This window comes from Calypte anna, chromosome 6, assembly GCF_003957555.1.
Source record: "Calypte anna isolate BGI_N300 chromosome 6, bCalAnn1_v1.p, whole genome shotgun sequence".
Lineage (NCBI taxonomy): Eukaryota > Metazoa > Chordata > Aves > Apodiformes > Trochilidae > Calypte > Calypte anna.
In genome coordinates, this window is record NC_044252.1 from 22770054 (window position 1) to 22797586 (window position 27533).

At 48.5% G+C, this 27533-nt stretch overlaps 3 protein-coding genes across 7 annotated transcripts in view; 1 reads left to right on the plus strand and 2 right to left on the minus strand.

Moving 5' to 3' along the window:
* The window catches only part of NT5C2 (5'-nucleotidase, cytosolic II), a 62784-nt gene extending 62220 nt beyond the window's left edge, over nucleotides 1-564 (minus strand). For 2 of the 3 annotated variants that reach the window (XM_030452897.1, XM_030452896.1), the window contains exon 1: nucleotides 82-272. The gene's annotated coding sequence lies outside the window, so the exon portion shown is untranslated. Of the gene's footprint in view, nucleotides 1-81; nucleotides 273-477 lie in introns of those variants that run through there. The other variant, XM_030452900.1, reaches the window with a different exon arrangement.
* Nucleotides 565-6998: 6434 nt separating this feature from the next.
* On the plus strand, nucleotides 6999-13377 carry INA (internexin neuronal intermediate filament protein alpha). Its single transcript, XM_030452902.1, has 4 exons — nucleotides 6999-7078; nucleotides 7136-7940; nucleotides 11303-11427; nucleotides 11972-13377. The coding sequence occupies exons 1-4, from the start codon at nucleotides 6999-7001 to the stop codon at nucleotides 12243-12245; spliced, it is 1284 nt and encodes a 427-aa protein (XP_030308762.1). The 3' UTR covers nucleotides 12246-13377.
* The window catches only part of PCGF6 (polycomb group ring finger 6), a 38178-nt gene continuing 21088 nt past the window's right edge, over nucleotides 10444-27533 (minus strand). For 2 of the 3 annotated variants that reach the window (XM_030452904.1, XM_030452903.1), the window contains one exon: nucleotides 23486-24858. In XM_030452904.1, coding sequence (XP_030308764.1) covers nucleotides 24802-24858 — 57 coding nt within the window. In that variant the 3' untranslated portion in view covers nucleotides 23486-24801. Of the gene's footprint in view, nucleotides 10601-23485; nucleotides 24859-27533 lie in introns of those variants that run through there. The other variant, XR_003987704.1, reaches the window with a different exon arrangement.

The window sequence follows — 27533 nt, forward strand, 5'->3', positions numbered from 1 at the left end:
CGGGGCCCTACTCGGGGGCGCGGAAGGGAAGGGAAAGTCTCGGAGGTTCACCCCACCGGGACGGGAGAGCGTGGACCCTACCAGATGGTCTGAGGTAATCTGGGAGCCGCCCTGCTTAGGACGGGACGGCAACAGGGGCTCCCGGGGCGCAGCGCCCGGTCAGGGAAGGGGACCGGCTGTGTCCCGGGGAAGCGCGGAGCCGGCGGGCGCTGCCTCCGAGGTGGTCCCAACACCGGCAGAAGGGGAAGTACCGTCGGGGGGCACCCAGACTCCACTCTACCGCCCCTCCCCTCCTCAGCCCCGGCGGACGGACAGACACCCCCCACCCCCTCCCTCTTCGCCCCTTTCCCTCGCTCCCTCCCCGCTTCCCCCGGGGTGTGCGCCTGAGGGGAGCGGGAAGGGGAGGGGGCGCTTCCCAACCCTCCCAACGGCCCCCGGCGCGCGCGCACTGCCCCCGCGCGCCCGGGCCGCTCTCACCTCCTGCCGCGCTCGGAAGAACTGCCCCGCACAACTGCCGCAGCGAACGGGCGAGGGCACTGCGCAGGCGCGGCCCGAGCCCCGCCCCTCCCCGGCAGCAGGGACCGGGGAGAGGGTGCGAGCCCGGCGCTCAGCCGCAGAGGGGCGGCGGCAGGGAGCGGCGGCAATGTGCCAACCCGCGGGACAGGCGTACGGACACCCTCGGACCGACACCCCCACTTTCCCCCGGTACCTGGCATTGCCCCAGCAAAAATCTCTGGGGTTGCAAACCCAGTCCTGAACTCCCGGCCTGCCTGAGCCTTCACAATTCTGTCAGCTGGCCTCTGTGTCCCTGAGTGCCACGAAGGCTGAAGGAATCAGAGCTTTGGTTAAAACAACGCAATTCGTTACTGGTTTTGTGGGGAGTGTGTCTGCAGCACGGGCTGAGGGGCTGGAGAGCACCCATCCGCCGCCAGAGTGGTGGCAAGGAGGCGCCGGGGGTGGCTGTGGGTGGCATGGAGACTGATGGGCAGGGTCTGGGGGACACGGGTGGCAGGAGGAGGAGGTCCCACCTGCCCACCCCCAGCAAAGGTCACTGCCCTACGCCCATCACACCCGCGGGCACAGTGGCACGATGGAAAGGCTCTGGGAATTGTTACCCGGAGCAAAAACTTACCCATTTGTTCATTCCCCGTTGTACCATGCTGGATCAGTAAAAAACCTCCCTGGCAAAAGGAGCCTCCCTCTCTCTGCTTGTTTTTCCTGACCCGTGGAGGTCTGGAAAAGGCCACAGCCCCAGCAGGGTCCTGAGCAACTCCGGGTGGTCCCAGCCAGCATAAGGGTGACTGATGGCAGCCATCCTCTGCCCCAGTTTATCTTGGGCCCACACAGCTCTGCCAAACCTCTGGCGGCCATGTCTGGTCTGATCTCCCACACCTCAGTGGTGGCTGGTGGCTGGGAATGCCTCCTCTCTTTTGGCAGTAGTTGTTCTAGACATGGATTCTTTCCTTAGCTTTCCCTGTCTGCTATGTGTAATAAGGCACTGCCTGCGTGTCCAAGGCACAGGCAGTTGCTGTCTGGCAGGGTTTTGCCAGCTTGGGCACACTCGGCCCACCGTGGCTCTCCAGCCCCTGTGGGCCTCGTTCTGTCACATTGCCAAGAGGAAGCACCCAGTGGCACCAGCCTTTAACATGTGCCTTCAAGTCTGGCTAAAGCAAAGCCCATTTTTGGTGCAGATACCATGGCACAGTGCCATTGCCCACCTCTCAATGCCTTGGGACATCTTACATCACCCACAACAGGCACCCAAGAGAGAGGTTTCACTTGGAGATGCATCCACCTGTACTTGGGAGCTCATTTTCATACATCCTGGTGGTGAGGCCCATCCTGGAGTGTTTGTATGTCTGTGCATCTTTTCAGCACACATCCAACAAGCACTGGAACAGACTGCCCAGGAAAGTGGGGGAGTCACTGGCCATGGAGGTATTTAAAAGCCATGTAGATATGGTGCTTAAGGACACGGTTTGGTACTAGGCTTATGGCTGGGCTTCATGATCCTAAAGGTCTTTTCCAACCAAAATGATGGTATGTTTCCCAGGAGATGCACTGAGGCCAGCAAGGTTGGGTAAAAGCCTGCGGCAAAATTAAATAGGTGAACATCTTTCAGCCTAGGAAAGAGATTGAGGTCTACAAAATCCTGAACAGGGAGGTGGGTGGGAAGAAACCATTGTCTCAGCTCTTCCACTGTGTCCTACTAGCAAGGGTCATGGAATTAAATTAGCTGACAATAACTCTGAAGTGCAGACAAAGATGATGATTTTTCATGCAGTGGATTATCAAACTGGATTACAGAGCATGGTGGCATCCAGGATATGAACTTGCACTGATTAGATAAGGGCCAGCAGACACAGGGATGTGACTGCTGCCCATGGAGCCCCAGACCTGCAGACAGAACCAGAGAAGCTATATCAGAGAAGCATAAATCTACCACTGTCAGAAACAAACCCTTGAGTGAAAGGAACCCACTATAGACATTTTCCTATTTTTGTTAGTGCTTTTGTTTGTGCACAACTCAGTAAACATATCCTTCTTATGTGTTTATCACATATATATTTTCTCTGTGATTTTGCTGCCTTTACTTGCAGACCTCTGCCTGCAGAGGGGTGGGTCAGCCCACTTGTGCCATGAGAGATCTGGCAGCAGCCTCACAGGGAACATTTGGATCTGCTTTTTTCCCAACACCAGGAAGCACTTCCCTCACAAGTCTGCCACAGTGGAGCTGAGTGCCAAAGCACCTACCCAGACCATTAGTTTAATGGACTGTACTGGAAATAGATCAGATGATGTGTGTCCCACTACTGTGTGCACAGCTCAGAGGATGCCTTTTTTCTCTGAATCACAAACCCAGGCAGATTTGCAGCTCAGGAGTTAAACTGTTTAACGAGCCCCACCAGCAGGCAGCTGCTCTGCACAGAGGATCAAGGAGTTTTAAGGACTCCTCCTCCTGCCACAAGCGCTGATTTTTGAAGCAACTGGGAGGTTTGGAGAGGTCCTGAGCTTTCTGTAGCACAGTTCTTAATTATTGGACTGGTTTGGGTTGGGTTTTAGGAGTATTTTCTTTGTTTGTTTTTTGCTTGTTTGGATTGTGGGTTTTTTGGGGTATTTTGTGTTTGTTTGGGGTTTGGGGTTTGTTTTTTGTTTTGTTTTGTTTCCTGTTTTCTAGCCTAATAAACATCTCCCTGTGGCCATGTGTTTGGATCTCAACACAAGGTTTTCTGAGGCTGAATGCAGCCCAGGCACAACCCTGGCTTCAGTTTGTGTGCACTTTCAGCTTGCCATCTTGTAGCGGGAGGAGCCATTTTTGCTCCTGATGCTCGACGAGCTGCTGGTCTCTTCCAGGACTCCAGCCACCACACAGCGCTTCCAGGGTAGAAGCGTAGTGGGAAGAGCCTTTCTTGCTCCAGAGGCTCGATGAGCTGCTGGCCTCTCCATGCCTCGCACCACAGTGAGCTGAGGTTTTTTCTGTGGGTGTGTGTTCCACCTTTATTGGCCCCCTGGCCTTGCTCATGCCCAATAGGGGCCTGTCCTAATCAGGCACAGGTGGACTCACACCCACTCTTTGGCAACTCAAGGCACCTGGTTTGTCTTCTCTACATTTCCCCCTTTTTTTTTTTTTTTTTTTTTAACACTGATTACAGAATACAAACATTTTACAAACATTTAACACGATTTAACATGATTTTTACAAACATTTACACTTAAACATTTCTTCGGGCCCGGCGGGACACTCAACTAAGAGCATCGAGGGGGCACTGAGGGGCAGTACAGAACACACTTATACAGGATTTATACAGGATTTAGACATAGACATACAGGATTTTTACACACAAAATTTTTTTACACAAAAATACACTTACGACTTACGGGATTTAACCCTAGCTTAGGCAACCGTTCAATGTCAGCCCAGGCACTTTTTCACAAAGTCTCTGTTCTTTCTCCCTCCTGTATCTGCTCTTCTCTTGGCTTCCCTCTGCTCAGGGGCTTCCAAAGAGAGAATCCTTATCTTGGCTTCCCTTTGCTCAGGGGTTTCCAAAGAGATTTCTGGTTCCTCATGGGTTTCTGGTTCCTCCGTGGGATTCCATACTTTAATTTATACTTTACTTTAATTAATTTTTTTTCTTCTGGTTCCTCCGTGGGATTCCATACCATGGGATTCCATCCTCCTGGCTTCCTTCTGCTCTGCTCAGGGGTTTCCAAAGAGAGAATCCTTATCTTGGCTTCCCTCTGTTCAGGGGTTTCCAATCCAAAGAGCTTGATACCTTTCAGGGAGAGTGTTAGCCCAGGCATTTTTTTCAAATCAGGGATAATGTTCTGTATGTTGCCAGCTTCTCACACTGCTTCTTTAGATGTCTGTATGCTGCCCGCATTCTCCACCATATGTAGCGGGAGGAGCCATTCTTGCTCCTGATGCTCGACGAGCTGCTGGTCTCTTCCAGGACTCCAGCCACCACACAGCGCTTCCAGGGTAGAAGTGTAGCGGGAAGAGCCTTTCTTGCTCCAGAGGCTCGACGAGCTGCTGGCCTCTCCATGCCTCGCACCAGAGTGAGCTGAGGTTTTTTCTGTGGGTGTGTGTTCCACCTTTATTGGCCCCCTGGCCTTGCTCATGCCCAATAGGGGCCTGTCCTAATCAGGCACAGGTGGACTCACACCCACTCTTTGGCAACTCAAGGCACCTGATTTGTCTTCTCTACACCATCTCATTTCAGATCTGGCACACTGGTGTTTAGCTTGTCTCCAGCCTCTGGCAAAGTGAAGGTGAGGGGGAAGGAAATAGTAGAATGTGGGGGATTTAGGTCTGGGTCTTTCAAGGGCTTCCTTCCACTCTGCTGGGACATGGCTTCTACTACTCCATGATGAGGCCACACTGCAGCTCTCCCTGTGAGAGCTGTAGAGCCCTGTTGGCCAAGTCAACCCCTGAGAGCTGGGTAAGGGCTTGCCAGGGAACTGCATTTGGGCAGCAGCCACCTGGATGGAGATCCTGCTACAGCTGCCTAGAACATGGGACCAACCCCAGAACTGGCAGCTCAAGCTGAGATGGATGCCAAAGTCTTGGCTACCTTTTGCTCCTCTGTAAGAAGCAATCCTCCATCAAGCTGGAGCCACATCCTTGCTATGCAGGACAGCAGTGCTTACTCCCACTTATTGACTCAAACTCTTTGCTCATTCAGCTACAATGTCTCAGCTGTCACATCAGCAGCTGGCTCATGTTCCACCTGTTTCATGCAGTCTCCTTCCCTTCTGGAAGAATCCAGAACACCTTAACGCACTGGTAGGCAATGGGATTCAATCCCAGGGTCTTTACCCATGGATATCAGCAGTCCCTGCAGGGACCCTTGCATTTCCTTTGCTGGAGTAGGCTGTGGAAATCCTAACACAGCCACACTCACCTCCCTCCCAAGGGAAAACAATGTTCCCCATGGGGTTTCTGTCCCAGGCAGTCCCTTCTAAGCATAGGTGCAGGGGTGTGGGCTCCCATGCAATCCAGCTAGGACTGCTGCCATGCTTGCAGGGCCTACTTCAGAACTACTGTTATTAACTTCTGATCCCAAGGAGAAGTGAATCCCAGCACCATCTAACCCCATTTGGCTGGTCCCTTTGAAAGAATGACAGCTCTTTTGGAATTCATGTCTCTCTTCAGTGCCAACACTGGCTTGTTTATCCTCTCCACTGGCCTGCTGGATCTCACTCATTCTGTCCTCTGGTCACCTGTGAGGAAAAATGGGGACAAATTTTGTAGAGGAACTGGGTACCAGTGAAGGGCTCAGTGGCACAGAGATATATAGCAGAAGGCAGGATCTGGTTGCACATTTCACTGTGTTTCTCACACCTGGATAAGAGCTATTTTAAGCTGTTCTTCCATCTCACAGCCTCATTTTGAGTTGCTGTTTGCAGAGACCAGTCAGTTCTCACTGGTCTCATGGCAGGTCCTGTCACAAGATGCCATGTTCCTGGGAAATGTGTTTGGCCTGGAGGTGAGGTCTATGTCCCCTCTGTATCAGGTCTGCTAGCCCTGGATACTCCCAGCAAACCCCTGCCAGTGGGAAGGCTCAGCCTACTTGTGTTGACTGGACAGAAACAAAAGTAGCTCTTTGAGTTCCTGGCAAACAACCTGGAGCTACAATCCTCCCCTGTGTGTCCTCTGTGGCATTGCTGATCCTATTGCTGACCAATGCTGATCCTAAGTCCTGGGGACCCACTCTTCCAGGTATGTCACCACCTCTGCTTCCCCCGCACGCCAGCTTCCCCCCTTCCCCACCCTGTGGAGATCCCACACTGCCATAGGTCCCTGCTGGAGGAGAGGGGCTGTGACCAACCCCGCAGAACACCTTCATCCCAGCCACAGGCGCACAGCATGGGCTCCTTTGAGCATCAGCAGGGACAGCTGGGATAGGCCAGCAGGAGCGAGATGTATCTGTGTGTCTGCATGTCTGCCTGTCCCTTTGTCCCTTTGTGTCTGTCTGCCTCTGTCGCTCCAGCTGCCCGCTTCTGCCTGCTTCCCTCAGTGGCTTTGCCTCTCCTCGCCTGCGCGTACATCTGCGTGTCTCTCCGCACTTCTGTTTGTCCTTTTGTCTGTCCGGCTCCTAGCACGTGCACGCGTGCGTCCTACTGCGAACGCGGCCGTCCCCGTGCCGGTGCGTCCGTCTGTCTCTTTGTGCGTCTGTCACGTTTTCCATTTGCTTTATGTTTGTGTATTCCTTGAGTATCCGTGTGTCCGTCCATCCAGAGGGTGTCGGTCCCCGCCTGCGCCTCGCCCGCCGCCGCAGCTCTTCAGCACCGCGGTGCACGGACAGCTCCCGCCGCCTCATACCGCAGAGGACCTGAGGGCGCCCCGCGCACCGAACCGCGCACGGCACGGAACCGAACCGCTCCCCCTCCCCGCCGCAGAGCCCCCCCCGCTCCACACCGCGCCCCGCTCCGCACCGCGCAGGGCCCGCCCCGCCGTACATAAGCGCCGCCGCCACCGCCGGTCACGCTCCGCCGCCATGAGCTACAGCCCGGAGCCTGCGGCTCTGGCCACCTCCTACCGCCACCTCTTCGCCGAGGCCCCGCGGCGCTCCGAGGGGCCGGCGGGCCGGCGGGCGCGCCCGGGAATGGAGCTGGGACCGGGGCGGGAGCGCAGCGTCGAGCCGCGGCGGGCGCGAGCTAGCGAGAAGGAGCAGCTGCAGGGCCTGAACGAGCGCTTCGCCGGCTACATAGAGCGGGTGCGAGCGCTGGAGGAACGGAACCGGGAGCTGGCGGCGGAGCTGGCGGCGCTGCGGCAGCGGTCGGACGAGCCACGCCGGCTAGGTCAGATGCTGGGCGGGGAGCTGCGCGCCCTGCGCGCCCGGCTGGAGGAGGCGCATGGAGAGCGGGCGCAGGCGGCGCTGGAGCGGGCGCGCCTGGCAGAGGAGACGCAGCGGCTGCGGGCGCGCTGCGAGGAGGAGGCGCGGGGCCGCGCCGAGGCGGAGCAGGAGCTGCGGTCCCGGCAGCAGGCAGCTGAGGGGGCCGCCCGCGCCCGCGCAGACCTGGAGCGGCGGGCGGCGGCCCTGCTGGAGGAGCTGGCGGCCCAGCGCAGCGCTCACGCCGAGGAGTTGGCCCGGCTGAGCGCCGAGCTCCGCGCCGCCGCCCCCATGGCCCCGGTTCCGGCGGGGCGGCCGGACCTGGCGGCGGCTTTGCGGGAGCTGCGGGCCCAGTACGAGGCGCTGGCGGCCCGCAACCTGCAGGCAGCCGAGGACTGGTACCGCGCCCGCTGCGCCCGCCTCCACGAGCGGGCAGCCCGCAGCCAGGAGGCCGTCCGTGCCAGCCGCCGGGAGGCCGGCGAGTGCCGCCGACAGCTCCAGGCCCGCCTGGCGGAGATGGAGAGCCTGCGCGGCGCCCACCAGTCCCTGGAGAGGCAGCTGCAGGAGATGGAGGAGCGGCACAGCGCCGAGGCCGCCGGCCTGCAGGTGAGCCGGGTGGCGCCGGGAACCTTCTCCGCGTCCTCCCCGTGCAGGTTTTCTGTCACCGGGCAGCGCCGGGCAGCTTCGCGACACCGAACATCCTCCTTCCTTGCAACCGGCCCCAACTCTCAGCACTTCAATCCCAGAAAGCTCTTCCAGTGCTGTGTAGCACCAGGCATCTTCATCCCATGCAATACCCCCGGCACTGTACACCATAGGCTCCTTCGACCCTGCAACCCTTCCCCCCCCCCGGTGTTGTGCATCGTTGAGCATCTCCACTGCGTGCAAAATACTGCAGCGCAGCTCCATCCTCTGCAGCAGCCCCTCCCCCAGCACTGTGCAGCGCTGGGCATCCCGGTCCGATGCGGTGCCCCCTCCCGCACTGAGCAGCGCTCAGCAGCCCCTTTCTCCCGTGCTCTGCTGTGCTGCATGCATCATCCCCCTCCAGCCACCAGCACTTGATCAGCATCACCCCCTGTGCCTTGTGCAGCGCTCACCCGCCACAGCGGCAGTGTCCCTGCAGCACTGCACAGTGCCAAGCATCCCTGCAGCCTTCCCCCGCCCAGCACACGGCCTCTCTGTCTTGGCCCAGAGGGGGATTCCTTTCCCCTTTATCTATAGGCAGAGCCACAGGGAGCAGGTTTTGAGGGGAGAGGCAGGGCCAGGACACTCCCTTCAGCTCCATTCAACCCCCTTCCTGCAGGGGACAAAGCTCTTCCTGCATATAGCAGCACAGTTTGGAGCAACACCCAACCCCTGCCCCATCCCTTAAGGGTCAGCTCCAGAATGACCCTCACACTCCCTGTCACTGTGGTTAATTCATTGAAGCTGTCTGCCCAGACTTGGCCCCCTGCCCTGTGGCCTGGTTCTTGGCACCTGCACGGCAGAAATTGGAGCGCTGCAAACTTTAAGGCTGAATTTGCAGCCAGATCCCAGCATCTCTTATGTCTGTGGAAAAACTCGTGGGGTGGATGCTAAGCTCTCCATATCTCTCATTCCATCGACACAGTACTACCATATTTTCTCGCTACAGGGAGACATTAATGATTTATAATAAAATAAGTCCTGAGATTGTTCTATTATAGCTATTAAATGATCTGTGGTTTCTAAATCAAGACAAAAGCACTGCCTTACATCATACCTCAAGAATATTGTTATTCTTTGTCACACCCAAGTAATGCCTTGTCATTTTCAAGGCCAAATTTTGCCAGGCTCTCTAGAATGCCTGTATCTCCAAGCTGCTTGCAATCATCCTGAATAGTTTAGGTCTTCTTCAACAAATGTGGAAATGGGCAGTATACAATAATTCCTCTTGGATGAAAGGATTACACACAGAAATCTTCTTAAATAGCCTTGATGCTATGTAGAAAGAGGGATTCTGGGAACAACCTATCAATTGTAAAAAAAAAAAAGGCAGAAAAAAAAAACAACTAGATTAAAAATCACTGCTTGAAATTGCTTTAGCTACAGCACAGCAGCATTTTCCTATGTGATCCTCAGGATCTGCTTTAAGTGTGGTAATACTTAGGAGCCATTCAAACAATAGGCATGTAGGAGCCAAATAATTTCCCTGTCTGAAACCAATGGGAAAGGGTGGAAGTTTGGCTTAAAAGAGGATAGTCCTGTGGTTTGAGCTCTTAAAATGTTCCTATAGACTGCTGGAACAGGGACCTGTTTTTATATTTGTAGGCTACCCAGTCAAGTCTGAATCAGTATGTGAAAGTTTTCCATTAGTGGACAGGTTTGCAATGATGTGGGCAGGGGCATTTTTTCAACCAGTTGGTATAGCCAGAGTGTGCAAGAGAGCATTTTGTTGATGCAGATTACAAGCAGAGGGAAGGGGGCTGTAGGCATGGAGTGTCAGAGCACTGAGAGAAGAGCTTTCCTGGGGTTAGGTCAACCCAAGACCCTCCCTCCTGTCATGGCTCAGTGTAGCAGCAGTCTGGCTGCATCAGAGACAGACTTTTAGATAAGATTTTGATCTCTACTGCAGTAGCATCCTCAAGCATTCTGGGGCTTTTCAGCTGATGTCCCAGTGGTTTCCTTGAACCCCTTCCCATTACCCAGGCCCACTTCAGAGGCACAGCTCCATGGTGCTCTTTTGCTGCAGGAGATGGTGAGGGCAGCACAGGTCAAGGCAGACCCCAAAGATGGCTCATGAATGTTCCATGAGGTGGGCTGTGTCCAGCTAACTTCACTGGGAGATGCCCTGTGCAACGTTCAGGATGAGCTGGCCCTGCTTCTCCAAGGGTCTCTGCTCAGATTGGGCTCATTGCAGCTATCTGCTCCTTGGGCAGCTCTGTGGCTCATGGCTGTCTCTGCACCATGCACAAGACAGGTTATGGAGGGGTCAGGAGGGGGAACACAGACAGGATGATGTGGCAGAATGAAGCTTGTTAGCTGGAGCGGAGGAGCTGGAAGCATTTGCAAAGGCCCAGCTGTGGGAGAGCAGACCTTGGCAGTAACCACTGCAGGGCTTTGCATGCAGGGCTGCACATCAGTGCAAACTGCTTACTCACTCCTGCTCCAACTCACATTTCTATCGTGGCACAGTGGGGCAGCTGGCCATGGGAAACCATCTTGATCTGGGAATACCCCTATCAGAGCCTTCAAGCTGCTGCCAAGATACCTGGATGCATGTGGGAGAAAACTGGGCTGCTTTTTTTCTGGAAAAAAAAAAAAAAAAGAGAAAAATCAGTCTGCTCTGCTAGAAAGGAAGTCTGTTCAGGGACTCCTCCCCATTGCAGGGAGAGCTGGCTGTAAGAGCCATGGCAGGGTGAAGCAGAGGGGAAGGATGCTAGAAGGCTGTCATAGTCCAGCGAAGCACCTTGGCCCTCATGGTGCAGGATCCTGACTCTGTAAGCACCCCCTTCCTGCAGCCAGCTCTTCCCTTCTGTCTCTGTGGCACCAACTTTCCTTCAGACACCCTGGACATGTGTTCCAGCCCTTTAGGTACTCACTGTAGCTGGTTGGCTCCTGCAGTGCTAAGTGTTCTCATTTGTCCTGCTGAGCCACTGATCCCGCTTGGACAGTGTTTAAGCCAAGCCCTTACTTTCCCAGCAGCCTCACTTATACCTCACAGGACTAGGAACTCCACCATCATGCACTGTTTGCCCACCACCCCATCTTACAGACCCTGCTACAGATACATATAAATCCATCAATGTTTCAAACTTCCCCCCACTGCACATTCACAACCCATGCCTGGTGCTCTGCTCACTTCTCTATCCCTATTAGTGCGAAATTTCTTCTCCCAAGTTCCTGTTGAGATGTATCACTGTGGTCCAGCTGCCCATTGCAGCTTCCCTGTCAATAGGCAAAGCGGAAAACCTGTGGGAGCACATCCTTAGGTGCTCTTGCCTTTGCAGGACACCATTGGGCAGCTGGAGGATGACCTGCGAAACACCAAAAACGAGATGGCTCGGCACTTGAGGGAGTACCAAGACCTGCTTAATGTCAAGATGGCCCTCGATATTGAGATAGCTGCCTACAGGTAAGGCTGCTCTGTCCCCTCTCCACCCAACTGCCTCCCAACCTAACCCCCAACCCTGACAGGCTGGAGTATTTTCAAGAAATTATTTGGGTACAAGTCAAGGAGCAATATCATTGTGTAGCTCCTCTCCCCTGCCTGGACCTGGTCTGCTCCTGCCCAGAGCACAGCTACAGCTCCATGTCATGCCCCCAGCTGTCCCAGAAGCAGTGGTTTACAATGGGGCCAGCTGGAGTTAGAAACTTGTTTTTCTTGCAAAGTTAAAGTAGATGCAAAACGCAGAGCCCCTCTGGTTCAGGGTTTTATTTTCTTGGGGTTTCTGGAGGGAGCTGGTCTCATGTACCCCATATTGCAGATGCCCCCAAAATGCTTGATCAATGACTATGATTCTGAATCAGCTTCATGGTGCAGTGTGGACCTGAGCCTCGTGTCCACTGCAGGCTGGGGTGATGGCCTGGAGTGACTTGCTTGTGGGTCACAGCATGCCCTCAGGCTTTGCAATTGAGCTGTCCCCAAACTAACCTCTTTCCTTGTGATCTGCTTGCAGGAAGCTGCTGGAGGGAGAGGAGACCCTCTTCAGCACAGGAAGCAGCGGCCTTTCAGCGCTCAATCCCCTCCCCAACCCCACTTATTCCTTCCAGCCAAGAGGCTTTAGTTCTTCCAGTCTGTCCTTCAAAGATGAGGAACAAGGAGAGGTTTTTAAAGTGACCTCTAAAATATCATCCAGCCGGGCTGAGATGATTGAGGGGACCATAACCTCTACCAAGAAAAGGGGGAGATTAAACCTGCATGAAGGAATCTTTGCAAATGCAAAAATGTAACCCTGCCCATTTTGCATTTGAGAGGGAACAGTCTCCACTTGGCCTTTGAATGATGAAGCCATGGTATGAACCCATGCTGAAAGTCCCCTTGGAATCACATAACCCATGAGGGACACCAACCTGCAGCCAGCTTCCTCAAGGGTCTGGCCATGCAGAGGCCGAGCTTGGCACATTGCTCCCTTTTAAATGGGGTGGAGGTGTGGGCAGGTAGGTAGGTGCATGTTGGTCATTGATGTGGTGGCACAGTGGACTCATATAGCACTCACCATCCCTCCCTTCCTGTTCCTGCAGTGCTCGAGGGGAAGCTGGCTGGGATGGATTCTCAGCTGGCTCTCCAGGGACAGGGGTGGAGGGAAACAAAACTTTACACATTTGTTACACCCAGTTTCAAGGCTACAGACCCTCACTCACTATCCAAATCCACATAAAGCTAAACTGTTGCCCACTCCTTAAGATGTAGACGTGCATTTTTAATCCCAGAAGCACAGAAATATCCATACTGGACCACACCTGATGTCTGGTCTATGAGCCACTTAAGTTTTAAACTGTAAGGATTGTTCTTCTTTTGGTTTTGTTTTGTTTATCTTTTTGTCCTGACAGCTCTGGTTTTCTGCAGTGTTAGTCCAGCCAGATGCACAGGGTTTCCTAGCAGAAGGCATAGGGCAGGAAACTGGTGCATTTGAGGTCAAGGCACCACCACACCACAGGGCACAGCACACCACTGGCTCTGAAATTTCAGGGTCTGTGAGTCCCGTTGTTTGGCTGCACAGTCATCACATGAGAGCCCCACGTTCACATTATTAGAATCATGCCCCAGCTGGTGCTGGGAAGCTGCAGGACTCCTGAACACCAGCTCACAAAGTATCCTCGTCTCCGCTCCGTTACAATGTGTGCCAAATTTGATATAGGATTTGCAACCATAGGTTTCCTTCAATGCCTTAAATTGCCAATGATCGCTTTTGCAAGAGCCGGAGACTCCACGTGTGTGTGTGTGTGTGTGTGTGTGTGTGTGTTGCTTGTCAGTGCCATGGCAAGGTTATCATCACCAGAACTTACTGCCCTCGCAGTGGTCCCAGAGTAGTTCCTGGAACCAGCAAATCGTTTGCTCCCACTCTTTCCTCTTCTACTGTACAGCACAAGTTAATATATTAAAAAGAAAGAGTTACATGGATCAAATTGAGCTGTATTGTCTTCTTTGCTGCTGCTTTGCTTCGGGAATACACTTCAGTTTCTAGCCCACAGCCAGTTTGGTCCCTAGCAGCACCTCGGGTCCACTGCAAAGAGCGTGGTGTCGGATTGCATCTGCCAAACTCTGCCGCTGGGGCAGCAATGGGGCACTTCGGGGTCTCACCCTCAGGTGCCTGCTGTGTTCAGTACATATTTTTTGTAGAAATGCTCATGGTGGAGAGAACAAGGTCTCCCATGGACAAGTGCTCCCTTGTTACCTCACAAAATTCGCCTCACAGCTCTGACAGCTTGGCCCCAGGATACCCACATCTCAACTCCATCCTGCCTGCACTCTCAGGTGTTAAAAATAGCCTCTTTCTTTGCCTTCACACAGGAAGATAAATTTTTTTATGTGTGATTTACACAATAGCAAGTGAAAGACGTGAGGATGCACCCACCTCCCATGTAAACACAGCAAAGGTGCCTGCAGAGCTGGTGTGACCATTTGGAAGATGCCTATGTTCTGCCCGAGATGAGCCTTTGGAGGGGCACAGGGGAAGACAGCAGGGTGTGCGAGGAGCATGGGCAAACTTCTGTCTGGGTGACCCTAGTGGCAGCATGCTGTCCTGCTGCCTTCCCATTTCTGCCTTCTCATGCAATGTTGTGGCAATCTGCCCCAGGGATGTGGTGTGACAGTCACAGGCTTCTCTGCCAGCCCTGCAGGCCAGGACAGTCTCTTCCCTTGACCCTGCCACTGCAATAACCTCAGGGATGATGCCCTGTCAAGGCTGCTCAACATAGTGTGACACAGCCCTGGGGAGGGCAGTCCTGCAAGCAGGCAAAGCAAGGGACACATTTCAGAGGTTGGGGAGGGGACTCAGGCCATGGCTGGGGCAGTACATCTCATCAGCAGCCCCTAGGAAAACAGCACAGAACAACCTGGGGGTGCACAGGCAGAGATGGAGGGGGAGAGGCAGCACCTGCAGAGTTAAGTCCAGGGCACTGGTGCATAAAGCAAAAACCAACCTCCAAATATCTCCCCAGCTCAGCTGTCAGGAAATGTAAACACACAGAATTTGTCTGTAACTACAGAGGGAACAAAAGGCAGATGTGACTGTGCAGCTAATGTGCAGCTATATTCTGAACCTCAGATAAATACCCTCCAGCATTGCTTTGTTCCTGTCCCTTAAAGATAAGCAGCCTGACCTGTCCTTTATTCCTTGCACAGCCTCCACTGGCATTCTTGCTTGCTCAGCTGGTAATAAAGCTGAGAATTTTATTATGGTGATAATGATGCAGAAGGGCTGGAGCGGTGGAGGACAAAGAAGACTGGGTGAGGGCAAGGTGCTGTTTCAGAAACTGTCCTCTGACCTGAATTAGTTCTTTGCAAGGGCTGGCTCCAGAAATCTCCTGCGTTTCTGGAACTCTGCAATGCTTTGCTGCTGTCTCATGGTGTTAAGCTCTAGAGATGAGAAGTGAGCAGCAGGCAAGGAAAAGACCTGGGTATGAAGGATACAGCAGAAAGGACCAGGCTGGATTTTACATTGTATTATGGCTTTGAGAGCCCCTCTGTGGGCTCTGACCCTGTGATCTTTCTAATAGGGGCTCTGCTGCAAAGACTTAATTACTCTGATAGCAACTGATTGACCAACTCCACAAATGCTCCCCCAGGACTGAGGGTGAGCAAGAGTCTTTCCAGGACAGAGGCATCCTGCTTCCCTCAAGGACAGAGCCCAATCACAGGTGCTGTGTAGCAAGGGAGGAGCTCCCCAGCAGGGTCAGGGCTACCCCTAGTTCTGAGCAGCCTCACAGCTACCTGTTGCTGCAGGGGCCATAACATCTGTGCTGCAGGGGCCATAGAAGAGATATGGTCCTCCAGTGATGTCCTTTGTGAACACAGAACAAGGGGGAGCAGGCCCTCCAGCTGGCTGCCACCATTGGACAAGAACTGAGCTCTTCCCTGAAGGTGTGCTGGTGACATGTGGCCAGGAGGAATAGTGCCCTCAGTTCTTACCCTGAGGGAGACCCATGCCCTCAGTCTTGCTGTCTTTAGGTGAATGCAGAGAGCAAAGAGAGATAAGCCTGGCTCACCATGTTACTAACACTGACCTCCAGCTATCTCCATCCAGGCTTCCTTTTCTATCACTATCTGCTTCAGGGTGTGTCCTCTCACCTTAGATGCACCAGGCTTCTCCAACAGAGCACTGTGGTGGAGGGCAACAAATCCTCCTTTGGGGTCCCATCTTTCTTACTGGGTTATACACCAAGACTGTCAGAGGAAAGGATTGAGTCACACTCCAGATGCTTAAAAGACTTATACCTCTTGCAGAACCCTCAATCTCTCAGTTAAAAGGCAGTTGCAGGCACCGACTGCATCAACTCAGGAACAAGCAGAGAGCAGCCATTTCTCGATGATGCTGTGACGCTTTCATCGTCATGCTGGGGAGAACTTTATCTGCCACACAGGGGTGCAGGTTCTCACCACAGGGCTGTCCATCTGTTTTTTTTTCCCTGGATGAAGATGCTGCCTGTGCACTGTGCAGGTGTGCTTTGGCACTGCCTGGCTCTGCTCATTTCATTGCCTGGGAATTCAGCTGGGGCAGGCCTGGGTCACACTCCTGATGCTCCAGTGATTGAAGAGCCATGTTCCCACTGAGGTACTGGAACCAAGGGTCCTTCAGTTCTACCAGAGGCTCCTATAACTGTCTGAGCTGACACATACAGCTCCTTAAAAACAGACACAATGGCTGCACGTAGAGTTTTGCTAATAACGCTTACCTGGATGCATGCCGGAATTCATTAAAGCCTAAGCCAAAGAATAAGCAGCCAAAGCAAAAAAACCCAAAACATTTTCCTTTGACAGGAATGCAGACATCTCCTTTTCCAGACTGGAGAAAAACTCTGTCATTTATCAAGAAAGAATCAATAGGGAATTCAGAGAAAACTCTCCTTCTGCACTGTTGGCTGGATCCACCCAGCTCTTAGCACAGATCTCTTCAAGAAGAGCTTCTTCCCCAAGTGAGGGACCCACGCAGAGCCTGAATGCCAGCAGCTGAACAGATGCATCTGAATGATCAAACATCCACATCCGTGGGGTGTGACACTTTGAAGCAAAGTTTATATCAAAACAGTATGAGCAATGCAAGCTCATTCATGCAAGTCTTCTCAGGCAGTTGGCATCCCTGCAGATTCCAGCTGAGGAAAAGGGCTGCAGATTATGGGGGTGGGGGAATGCACTCCTGAAGTAGGGCAGTACAGCCTGTGCTGGAGTCTTAATCCAGAACAGAGAGAAAGCTGCAACTCTCTGATAAATTATTTTATCCTTGTTAAAGCAGAATGTGTTGTAAGGACATGGCTGCCCAGAACCAAGCACTCTGCTGAAGCTCAGCTGTGTCCACTGTAACAACACAGGAGCAGTGTTCATGCTAAACACAGACATACCTGCTTAGGTGGAAGGGAAATACCCCAAAATTTAAATTTCAGATTGCAATTCCAGAGCTCCAGGCACACATCCACTTGCTGCTCAGAGATGGAAACAAAGCTCTTGGGGTGCCATCAGTCCTGAACATCAGTTCTGAAAAAAGAGGCAGCAGAGCCTGTACCTATTGCAGCAGGGCCAGCTCAGCTCCTTTGCCTTTGGGCAAGGAGGCAGATGCTGGCTGTGGGCACCTCAGAAAACCATACGAGACACGAGCCCCTGGCTCCCCTACACCCAGGGCAGCCTTGTATATGCTCTGACACACGTGGCCATTCTCCCAGGTGGCATACATGCACAGACCGGACCATCATCCGGAAAGAAAAAGTTGTTTAGAGATGCAATTTGGAAGAGCTCAGGTCAGACTGAACAACCTCTGGGCAACCTGTTCCATGGTTTTACCACCCTCATAGTAAAGAACTTCTTCCTAATGTCCAATCTAAATCTACCCTACTCTAGTTTAAGACCATTGCCTCTCATTCTGTCACTACACACGCTTGTAAACAATCCCTCCCCAGCTGTCCTGTAGTATCTTCAGATACTGGAAGGCCACTATAAAGTATCCCTGGAGTTTTGTCCTCTCTAGGCTAAATAACTGGAACTCTCTCAGCCTGTCGTCATAGGAGAGGCATTCCAGCCCTCTGATCATCTTTGTGACCCTCCTCTGGACCTGCGCCAACAGGTCCAACATCATTAAGTTTAAGCAGATTTTCAATGGAAATAAAAAAAAACCACAACAAAACCCAAGCCTAAGACACAAGGCACCTCGGTAACAGATTCCTAGTCAAGCAAAGAGATGCATGAAAAAGAATGGCCAGCAATGTTTCAAGCAACCCAAAATGTTTCAGCAAGCCAAAACACTCAGGCTAGATTCTTAAGGAAGCAAGAATTATAGGATCATACTGACTGAACTCCCCTTTATGTCCTAAACCCTTCCACAGTAATTTTTTATGCTCATCAGCTTTACTGCAGCCACATTAGGGGAAGCTGAAAAAGAAAAGCTGAGCTTCCCTTACTAGGCACCAGAAAACCCATTCCAAGGGCAGAGGTTATGAATGCCTGAACACCAAAAGAAGCTTCACTGTGGGCTCATTTACAATGAAAAGAAAAAAAAACGCCAAAAAAACGCCAAAAAAACCAACCAACAAACCAAACAAAAAAACCCCACAAAAAAACCAAAACACAAAACCAAAAAAACCCAAACAACAAACAAAAACAAACAAAACCAAAAAAACTTAAAACCTCACCCCAGAATGAATCTCCTCAAAGTATCCCATAAATAACTAAACCTACTTGGAGCTGGAACAACCTGCAACACAATGAATGCAGCCCAGATGTTTACCATATGGCAACGTTTTACTCACTTGGTTGCTTTGATAACAGGTGGTGTTACTTGGCCTTCTTATACCTGGACTCATGAAGGAGTTGGCAATAGCAGCCTGCTGGCTGCCCTCACATACCCAGCAGTACTGTGGAGTTTACACACAGACCACTTAATAGAAGTTATTGCTCTAGATCAACAGAGCTGAGAAATGAGGAGCTTGTCTCAAGGTCATACAGCAAGTCAACAGAACAGAGAAAAGCAAGCAGATATCCCTGCCTTCTTCTTATCCTCTTACACAGAGGAAGACCACCACTGCTCCACTTCTGTGTGTTGTGGCACACAAATAATTCCCTACGTTATTGCAACAAATGGCTGAAATGTTTTCATGTGAAACGTGCCATGAAGAAGAAAAAGGAGACTTCAGGTTCTTGTAAAGGGTGTTGAGCTTCTCACTGGGAAGTTCTTACCTTTTGGCTGCAGGTATATGCCAGAAAGGACACACTGGTCCATCAGATAACGTAATTGCTTCTGTCACTGCAAGCTGCAGCAAAGCATGCTGCAAGCAGTGTGCACTGAGCACATTGTGGACCTGGAACAACTGGTTGCCTCCTAGCACCACATGAAAAGGGATACAAAACAGCTCTCCTAGGAACACATGATTTTTCTCAAACTTTGCCAAGTCCCCACCACCCACTTTTCTCCTGTTATTTTTTCCTTAGAAGAAAGCAGACATTTTAAGATTTAATTTCCAAATAGACTATTTTACCAAGCAATGAGGAAATACAAGCTGTTTTTTCCACTTTGTGAAATATTTCTGTTGCAGACCACTGATGCTTTGACACAAGTATATTGTTATATTAGATTCAAACCCAGTAAAGATAGTGATACAGCTCCAGCATGAATTTTACAGCTGCTCAGCAGCCAATCAATAGTGCATTTCAAATGAGATGGGATTATCATTTATCTCACAAAAACAATAAGATGTGATCTGTTCAGTGATTAGACCTCTGGCAACTTTCCAAAACCTCAGCAAACATACATATCCATTGGCTCATTCAGCAAGGGTATCCTGAGATGACAGGAATAAAATTCAACTTAATGATCACTTTGCTGCTTCTCTTTGTGCTGAACTAGTTAGGGTTACAGGGAAAAAAATAAAGGAGATTGGAAAAAATATAAAAAGCAGGAGAATAGGCCATTTGCACCATTTTTTCCATCTCTGAGCAAGTACCTATCACAGCAGAGCAAGTATATTTTAAAGTACCTAAACATTCAAGATGGCAGCTGGTGTACTCTATTCAGTATGCAGCACATTAAGACTCGTGGAAAAATTGACCACATCCTTTAAAAGAAGGACATCATCAATAATGATGTCATTATCAAAATGATTAAATCATCAAAACTCTGGCAAAACTATGGCTCTCTTATTAGGTTCTCTCAACTGCTGGAGTGAATCCTCCTCCCCTCCCCAATTTGTGCAGAGCACAAGTTTCATGATAATCATAGAATTAGCCGGGTTGGAAGGGACCTCAGAGATCATCTAGTCCAACCCTTGACCCAGCGCAGCAGTTGCTAGACCATGGCACTGAGTGCCACATCCAGTCTTTTTTTAAATGTCTCCAGGGACGGAGAATCTACCACCTCTCCGGGCAGTCCATTCCAATGCCTAATCACCCTCTCCGTGAAGAAATTCTTTCTAATATCTAACCTAAACCTCCCCTGGCACAATTTAAGACTGTGTCCTCTTGTCTTGTTGAAGGTCGTCTGTGAAAAGAGTCCAGTTCCCACCTCGCTACAACCTCCTTTCAGGTAGTTGTAGACAGCAATGAGGTCTCCCCTGAGCCTCCTCTTCTCCAGGCTGAACAGCCCCAGCTCTCTCAGCCTCTCCTCATAGGGCCTGTGCTCGAGTCCCTTCACCAGCCTGGTTGCCCTCCTTTGGACCTGCTCCAGGACCTCTACATCCTTCTTAAACTGAGGGGCCCAGAACTGGACACAGTACTCGAGGTGTGGCCTAACCAGCGCTGAGTACAGGGGAAGAATCACCTCCCTGGACCTGCTGGTGACGCTGTTTCTGATACAGGCCAGGATGCCATTGGCCTTCTTGGCCACCTGGGCACACATAATGATACTCCACACTGAGGAAAAATAAAACCAGAAATGCCAGGGCTGCAATTTTAATTTGGTAGTGACTGCTAACATTTACTAACATAAATCATTGCACATAAAAGCCTAATGATTCCTTGAAAAGCAATCCCATGCAGACTAGTATTAGACAAGCTTGAGTGATTTTTCAGTAAAACTCAGCTGTTGTTCTGCACCTACGGAATAATTGTTAAGGGTTCTCCTGGCTCATGTGTGCCACAGTCTGGTGACAATGCAGATGAGGGATGGGTGCAGCAGCAATGTTCAGATCAGAGCTCAAAGTTACACACTGCATTCACAGTGCCCTTACATTCAGAAGGCTCAGCTGCACATTTCACTGTTCTCTTGAACCTTGTCTTCTTATGACACTAAATCTGTATTAAACACAAAGGGAACACACACAACCTAACAGACACAACTCAATGCTCATGACTGGATTGTAGCTTGATTCTGCTTTTGTAAGAACTCCTCACATTAGGACTCACCATCTTCTCTTGTGGTGAGTTAGCAGATGGGTAAGGCATTTCAGAACTGTGCTGCAGTACAAATAGTATTTAATTAAGATCTGTGTTAGCCATGACGTTGCTAAAGAGAACCAGAAAATAAAAAGAGAATTATTTCATCATTGCCATCCCGAGGGACCCTGAGAGGCTCAAGAAGTTGGGTCCTGCAAACTGCATGAAATTCAACAAGGCCAAGTGCAAGGTCCTGCACCTGGGTTAAGGCAATCCTGTGCATGAAAACAGGTTGGGTGGAGAAAGGATTGAGGACAACCCTGAGGAGAAGGGCTTGGAGGTGTTGGTTGATGAGAAACTCAACATGAGGCAGCAATGTGCACCAGCAGCCCAGAAAGCCAACTGAAGCTATCCTGAGCTGCATCAAGAGAAGCATGGCCAGCTGGTTAAGGGAGGTGATTCTTCCCCTCTGGGCTGCTCTTGTGAGACCCCACCTGGAGTACTGTGTCCATTTCTGAATTCCACAACATAAGACATAGAGCTCATTGAGCATGTCCAGAGGAAAATGATCAGAGGGCTGGAGCACCTCCCCTGTGATGACAGGTTAAGGAAGTTGGGAGTTGCTCAGCCTGGAGAAGGCTCTGAGGTGACCTTATAGCAACTTTCAAATATCTGAAGGGGCCTACAAGAAAGCTGGGTTAGCGTTTTTTGCACAGGTGTGTAGCAAGATGACAACAGACAATGGCTTAAAACTTGAAGAGCAGGGATTTAGGTTGCACATAAAGAAAAAAATATTTCCTGTGAGGGTGGTGAGAAGCTGCCCCCCCTCCCTGGAACTGTTCAAGGTCAGGTTGGATGGGGCCTTGAACAACCTGATCTAGTTGGAGGTGTCTCTGCCTCTGCAGAGGGCTCAGAGCTAGATGATCGTTAAGGACCTTTCCAATTCTAGCCATTCTATGATTCATCAAGTGAGGAAATAATAGTGCCTGTAAAATAATGAATGAGTCCAAGCACACATTCCCTCACTTACAGGGCACAAAGCTGGCTCACCTCCTAAGAAGGCAGAGATGCCATCCCATAGATGGCCGATAGTTACAGAAGCTCTTCCTATCATCAGGACCAAAGGTGGCTGGAGGAAAGCCAAGGTTAAAAGGAGACCAACAGAAATAAAAAACGCAGGGCGAGAGCTGAGAGGAGATTGGCACATTTCAGAGCAAGCAGACTGATTATCTTTACACAGGAAACCACACAGCTGACAGAGCAGCCTTGGCAACAGCCAAAGGTCACCCCCACTGCACTGCTGGTGTGCCAAGAGGAGCCCTGGGGGGGGTACTGCAGCCCAGGAGAACAGATCAAGCAGCAGTGTCTTCAGGGTATGCTTTAAGGTGAGAGCAAATGAGATGTTCAGCCAGGAAAAGAAAGCTAAGAATAAGCTTCCTGAAGGCAGGTAAGGAAGAAATAAGTGGACCAGTGGGAAATAAAAGGTCACTAAGCATTCATACCAAAGTATCACAGGGAAAAGGAAAATACTTCAATCCTTCTAATTAAGCCACTCAAAGAATGAAGTACATTGTCTTGGCCTTCTACATTTAAGACGGCACATGCAAAAAAAACCCTGCAAAAACCCTCTCTTCAAAGATTTGCAGAAGCCTTTCTTTTTAAATTAAAAAATAAAAGTGGGAGTGGAATACCAAGATGCTGACATTGATATCAGAGCCAGTGGCAGCACAGTCAACTCATTGAGGCTATGCAAAATTCAGCTGTATCTTAGAACAACATGAACTGAATTAACTATCAGCTTCTTAATAGCTGTTAAATTCTGCAAATAAGACCCTCTGTGGTCATGAAATTCAACCCTGTATTAGGAAAAAATTTACAGTGTAAAATGTGACTATACCAACTCTTTTTAAAGCATTGATCTATACACAGAAAACAAAACCATGAATGATAATGAAGTAGGAAGTGGCAGTACAAAGTGTATGAACCAGATGCCTTGTGTAAAGCCAGGACAGGATGATGAGAGCAGTAGAGAAAGATCTGTTTCACAGAGGATAGCCATAAACACAAACAAAAAGGATCTAGAGGTGGCTTTGACAAAAATATGCACATTAAAAAAAAAACAAACCAAAAAGGGACTCAACTTCACAGGATTACTTCTCCTGCAACTGTGTTGAAAAATCATCTTGACCTCTTCACCGAAGTATTTCTCACTGAAATCTTCATTGAAATGAGTCCCAGAAATCCCATGTTACTCCAGCTAGCTACTGCAGTTAGCCTCAGTGGTGATTCGGGTATTAAACTATTTTTTCTTCACCACTCAACCTCCTAGTTGAAATTTACTTCTAATAACCCCAGACTATATCCAGCAGTTTCAACATCAACTGCTATAATTTTCAGGCTCACACATGTAATTTTGAAGGAGCACAGCATGGAGATGAGATAGCTCAATTTTAAATTCATGAAAATAAAGTTTATTTTACTGTTACAATATATAATTTCTTATCAACATAACTCAAAGTGTTTACAAAATAATCTCATTTCTGCTGCATTTTAAACACTACTTGAATACAAACTTTAAAGGTAAAATAGGAATTTGTAACTAGAAATGTTTGTTACATTTTAGAAGCATCACAAAAATTACTTCAAACAAGATGGTTTTTTTTCTTATGGTGTCATCCTCACTGACAAAACTTGGCATATACTGTAAAGACCTGAAGAAGGATTCATGAAAGCTTTCTTTAGACAAAGGGTGCCAGTCCTCCCAGGCTGACAGTGAGCAAGTGCATTTTAGCTAACTTGGGTGCTCTGAGACACCTTACAAAGGAATCTCCTCCCTCTCCCTTCACTGACTCCAGGGAAGGGAGGGAGTTTGCTGTAAAGGAATGATAGCTTTCATGACTCCCCACACTGATGACCCAATGTGCAGCAAGACCGTAACACATAAAGCTCCAGTCCTTAACGCTGCGTAAGACACTATGGAAATCTTAAACCAAACACAATTTGAAGTACTACAGTTGTCACAAAACCTAAAATTTTAATATGTTAAAATTTACCTAATGTCCTCTGTGAATCTGGTAGGTAAGTATTACATTAGTCAACCCTGGTCTCCACTACAATACACTCGTACACTTTAGAGAGAGTGAAAAAAAGCTGCTGTTTTCACTCACTTTCACTGCTGCTAGAAATATATGTGCTACAGGATTTCTGCTTCTGCCAGTCAAGTCAGTTGGCCCATTTTACATGACAGCAGAATCAGGCTGACAGTGATTATTTTACATACAGCAAGCAGGTAGAAAGAAATGCTACTTTTATTTTTCATGCATAGTTCAACCAGCTTATAGCCAGTTCATCTCTATAGAGATGCATGATCCACCATTTGGTATAAGCCAAACTACCAGCAAAAATATTTCCAGTGCAAAAGACAACAGAATTTTATGCTACTTCTCAAAAACAATGCTTATGATGTTCTATTTTGGTCTGCATTTCCAAAGTTTCCTTCCTCTCCCCAAATCACTTCTGAAGACAGATGATCACAGCACATTTATTTTTTTTAGTCAAATGACTGTCTCCTCTCCCAGATAAACTATACTGCCCACTGAAGATCATCCCTGAGAGCACTGGTCTAGTTAGACACTTAGAAAGAAAGCAGTATCTCATAGCTTAAGAGGAAAAAATGGCTGTTCAGCTTGTGAAACCTTGCTGGTTTAGAAAGTAAAAAATGCAGCTACTCTGAGCTTTTAAATTCCCTGAGCTGAGTGAAATTTGAAGACAGTAATTTCTAACACAAAGCATAGCAACATCCATAGCTGTACTTACAGAAGCTGTAATTTTTTTACAGTGGTAAAGTCAGATGTTAAATTACAAGCATACTGCAGTTAGTGGTGGTTCCTTGCTTCCTGTCACAGGAAATATGATGGCCTTCTTTGGTGAGAAACAGCAGTGAAGAAGCCTGATGACTTTGGATTCTTTTGATTTCTGATATTCTAGCAATCTTTAAGTTACAGTGAATGGAGCTACTACCACTCCGTAGTGCAGTACGAGCAAACCATCCTAGAGAGAGGAGAAAGAAACTGTATCATTATAACATTTCACCTTTCTCTCACCACCTGGTATGACAGTCAGTGTGTGGCAGAACATCAGCTTCAATGTCATCATTTTAAAGCATGTCCCTTCTGTGTGGTGAATTCAAGTTTTGAAATGTAACAGCTAATAATTATATTCCCCCTCTCTTCTTAGAGATGGAGAAAGGTGTTAAAACAGATAAAAGGTAAAACCTACTATTTTCCTATTATTATGAAGTTATAATGAAATTTTCTAATCTTACACATGGTGCTTTCCACATGATACTGTGAGTCAGAAAAAAAAAAAAAGTAACAATTAAGTAGTTCTAGAAGGTGCTGCCAAAAACTGTACTGGAAGACCCTGGATTACTACTATACATTTATTATGTAATAAAGCAAGGGATAAAATAAAACCTCTTGGTTTATTAAACTGTGCTTCTGTGGCTGCTCCACATTTAAAAAAGACCTTCACCTATGAAACAGGACACTTCCCAACTTATTAGCCTCACTTATGTCACTTAATTCACACACAGCTGGCAAAAGGTCTAGCATAAGTTTGCTTCCATCACTGATCCACTAGGAATCCATCCTGTTGCATCAGACCTATTTATATTGACAGGTTTTAATAAGAGTTTTCTTTTGAAGAGAGAACCATATTAATCACAACTGACAAGTTAAAACTTGTACCATATTTTGCTTCTGATGTTTTTTATCTATTAACATACAGAACCTAAGATAATTTAAGTTCCAAATAAGTTGCATGGTTCTGTGTGAGGAGATATACCAGGACATTTAAAAAAACCCAACAACTTCTAATTAAAAAATTATTTACAAAAAAAATATTGGTAATGGCTGTCATCACTATGCAAGTTCTGTATTATAATACAGTAACATGAGGAAGTACTATAGCAGTTTGAACAGAGTTTTGAAATAATTTTATTTTAAAACAGTAATGTGTTATATTTATAGAAATGCTTTCGACTTGTCAGGGTAGCCTACAACTTAAGAAAAATCTGAGATATTTTGCACTGGAGGAAATTTAAGATTAAGAAATTGATCTCAAAAAGACTCAAGATGACAGAAAGTCATGCTTTTCCACACATGAATTTCTCCTTTTCTTCCCCTGAGAATTCTTTTCAGACAGTGCCAATCAATACCTTTATGTTCTGTCTGGAAGATGACCTCTTACTCTAAAAATAGCCTTGTTTTGCCTCTAGTGCCACAAAGCTCTTTCAGCAGAAAACAACCCTAATTGGTCCTGTGTATAATTATTTTACTCTTTATTCTACCATTAGTTTCTGTATCTTTGTCTGGAAGCTAAATGGTGCCACTGGAAAAAAAGCTATTAGTCTTGTAAAAAAGAGAGAAATTGCACTATTTTGATTTCAAAGGAAAAAAATGGAAGAGCTATGGGAGTCTTTAAAGGTGATGGTGAAAGAAAACAGATTCATAACAAAGGAGAATGTATCTGTAATAGCACTACTTTGATCCATTTAGCTGTCATGCTTATTTAGTAAGACCTGAAACTGATTCTGGTTACAGATTTTTGTCATTTACTTAAAGAGCAGATTAATATTGTAAGTCAGGAAAAGATGGCACCAAAAAAGGAGGAAATTAAAAAATGAAATAAAGATATAAGGTCCTAATAATGGCCACACCAGGGCAGATCAAAGGACTACCCCACGGTGAAAGCCTAGATAAATACACATGAAAAGTGCAAGTATGCTACCTCCCTGTATGATTTTCCAATTTCAAAAGCTTTTCTCAGGAAGTTCCTGAGCCCTAAGTCAAAATAGCTTTGTAGCTCTGATTACTCATCTTCTATGAATGTTGAAATCTACAAACTTCTAAGATCCACAAGTCAAATCTAAGGGAAATTAAATCCAAATGCTTTGCATCACTGGACATGACAGAAGATGAAGATCTGATAAAAGGGAATAAAATGCAGGCACTAAGAAAAGTGGGTCAAGTAATTATTTTGTAAGAACCATCAAAACCAACTAGAAGGCTGCTATGGGAAATAGCACATTAAAATGCCTATGAAATGAAAATAGATTCCCACTGTCTTCACTTCTTTTTAGGTTGATCAGGTGCTACAATGTTACTGAAGAACCTCTTGGCTCACAGTATGTTGTTATACCTTCCCAAAGGCATACTTACTCCTTATGTCCATTAGCTACTTCAGTAGAAAAAAAGACCCATTTGAGCTTCCTTTTTTGAGGCCTGTGATCAAAACTAGTTTTTGATCTAACGAAGGATTTCTTAAAGGAAATAAATATTTATATAAGAAGAAAATGACACAATGTATTCTTTAATGAATGAGTTTTCAAATGGCACATTTGGCTGTAGGACACAAAGAAATAATCTACCTACACCGGAAACATCCCTGTTAAACCAAAGGCCAAACTCACTGCAATTCCTTCTCTACAATGAGAAGCTGAGAGTTAACCCAGTGCTGGAACTGCTTACTCTGTAATTATTTACTTTTCAAATATTAGACATTTCTGTATGTGTTCAGCTACTTTCTCTAGTTACTGTTCCTAAAAGGAAATCCAAACAGAGAATGAGTTCTCACTGGCTATTAGAAGTCTCAAAACAGGCTAACTCAGGCATGCCCAGAAGAAAAGCAAACTAAAACATGATCCCGATCCCTTCTTACAGCTC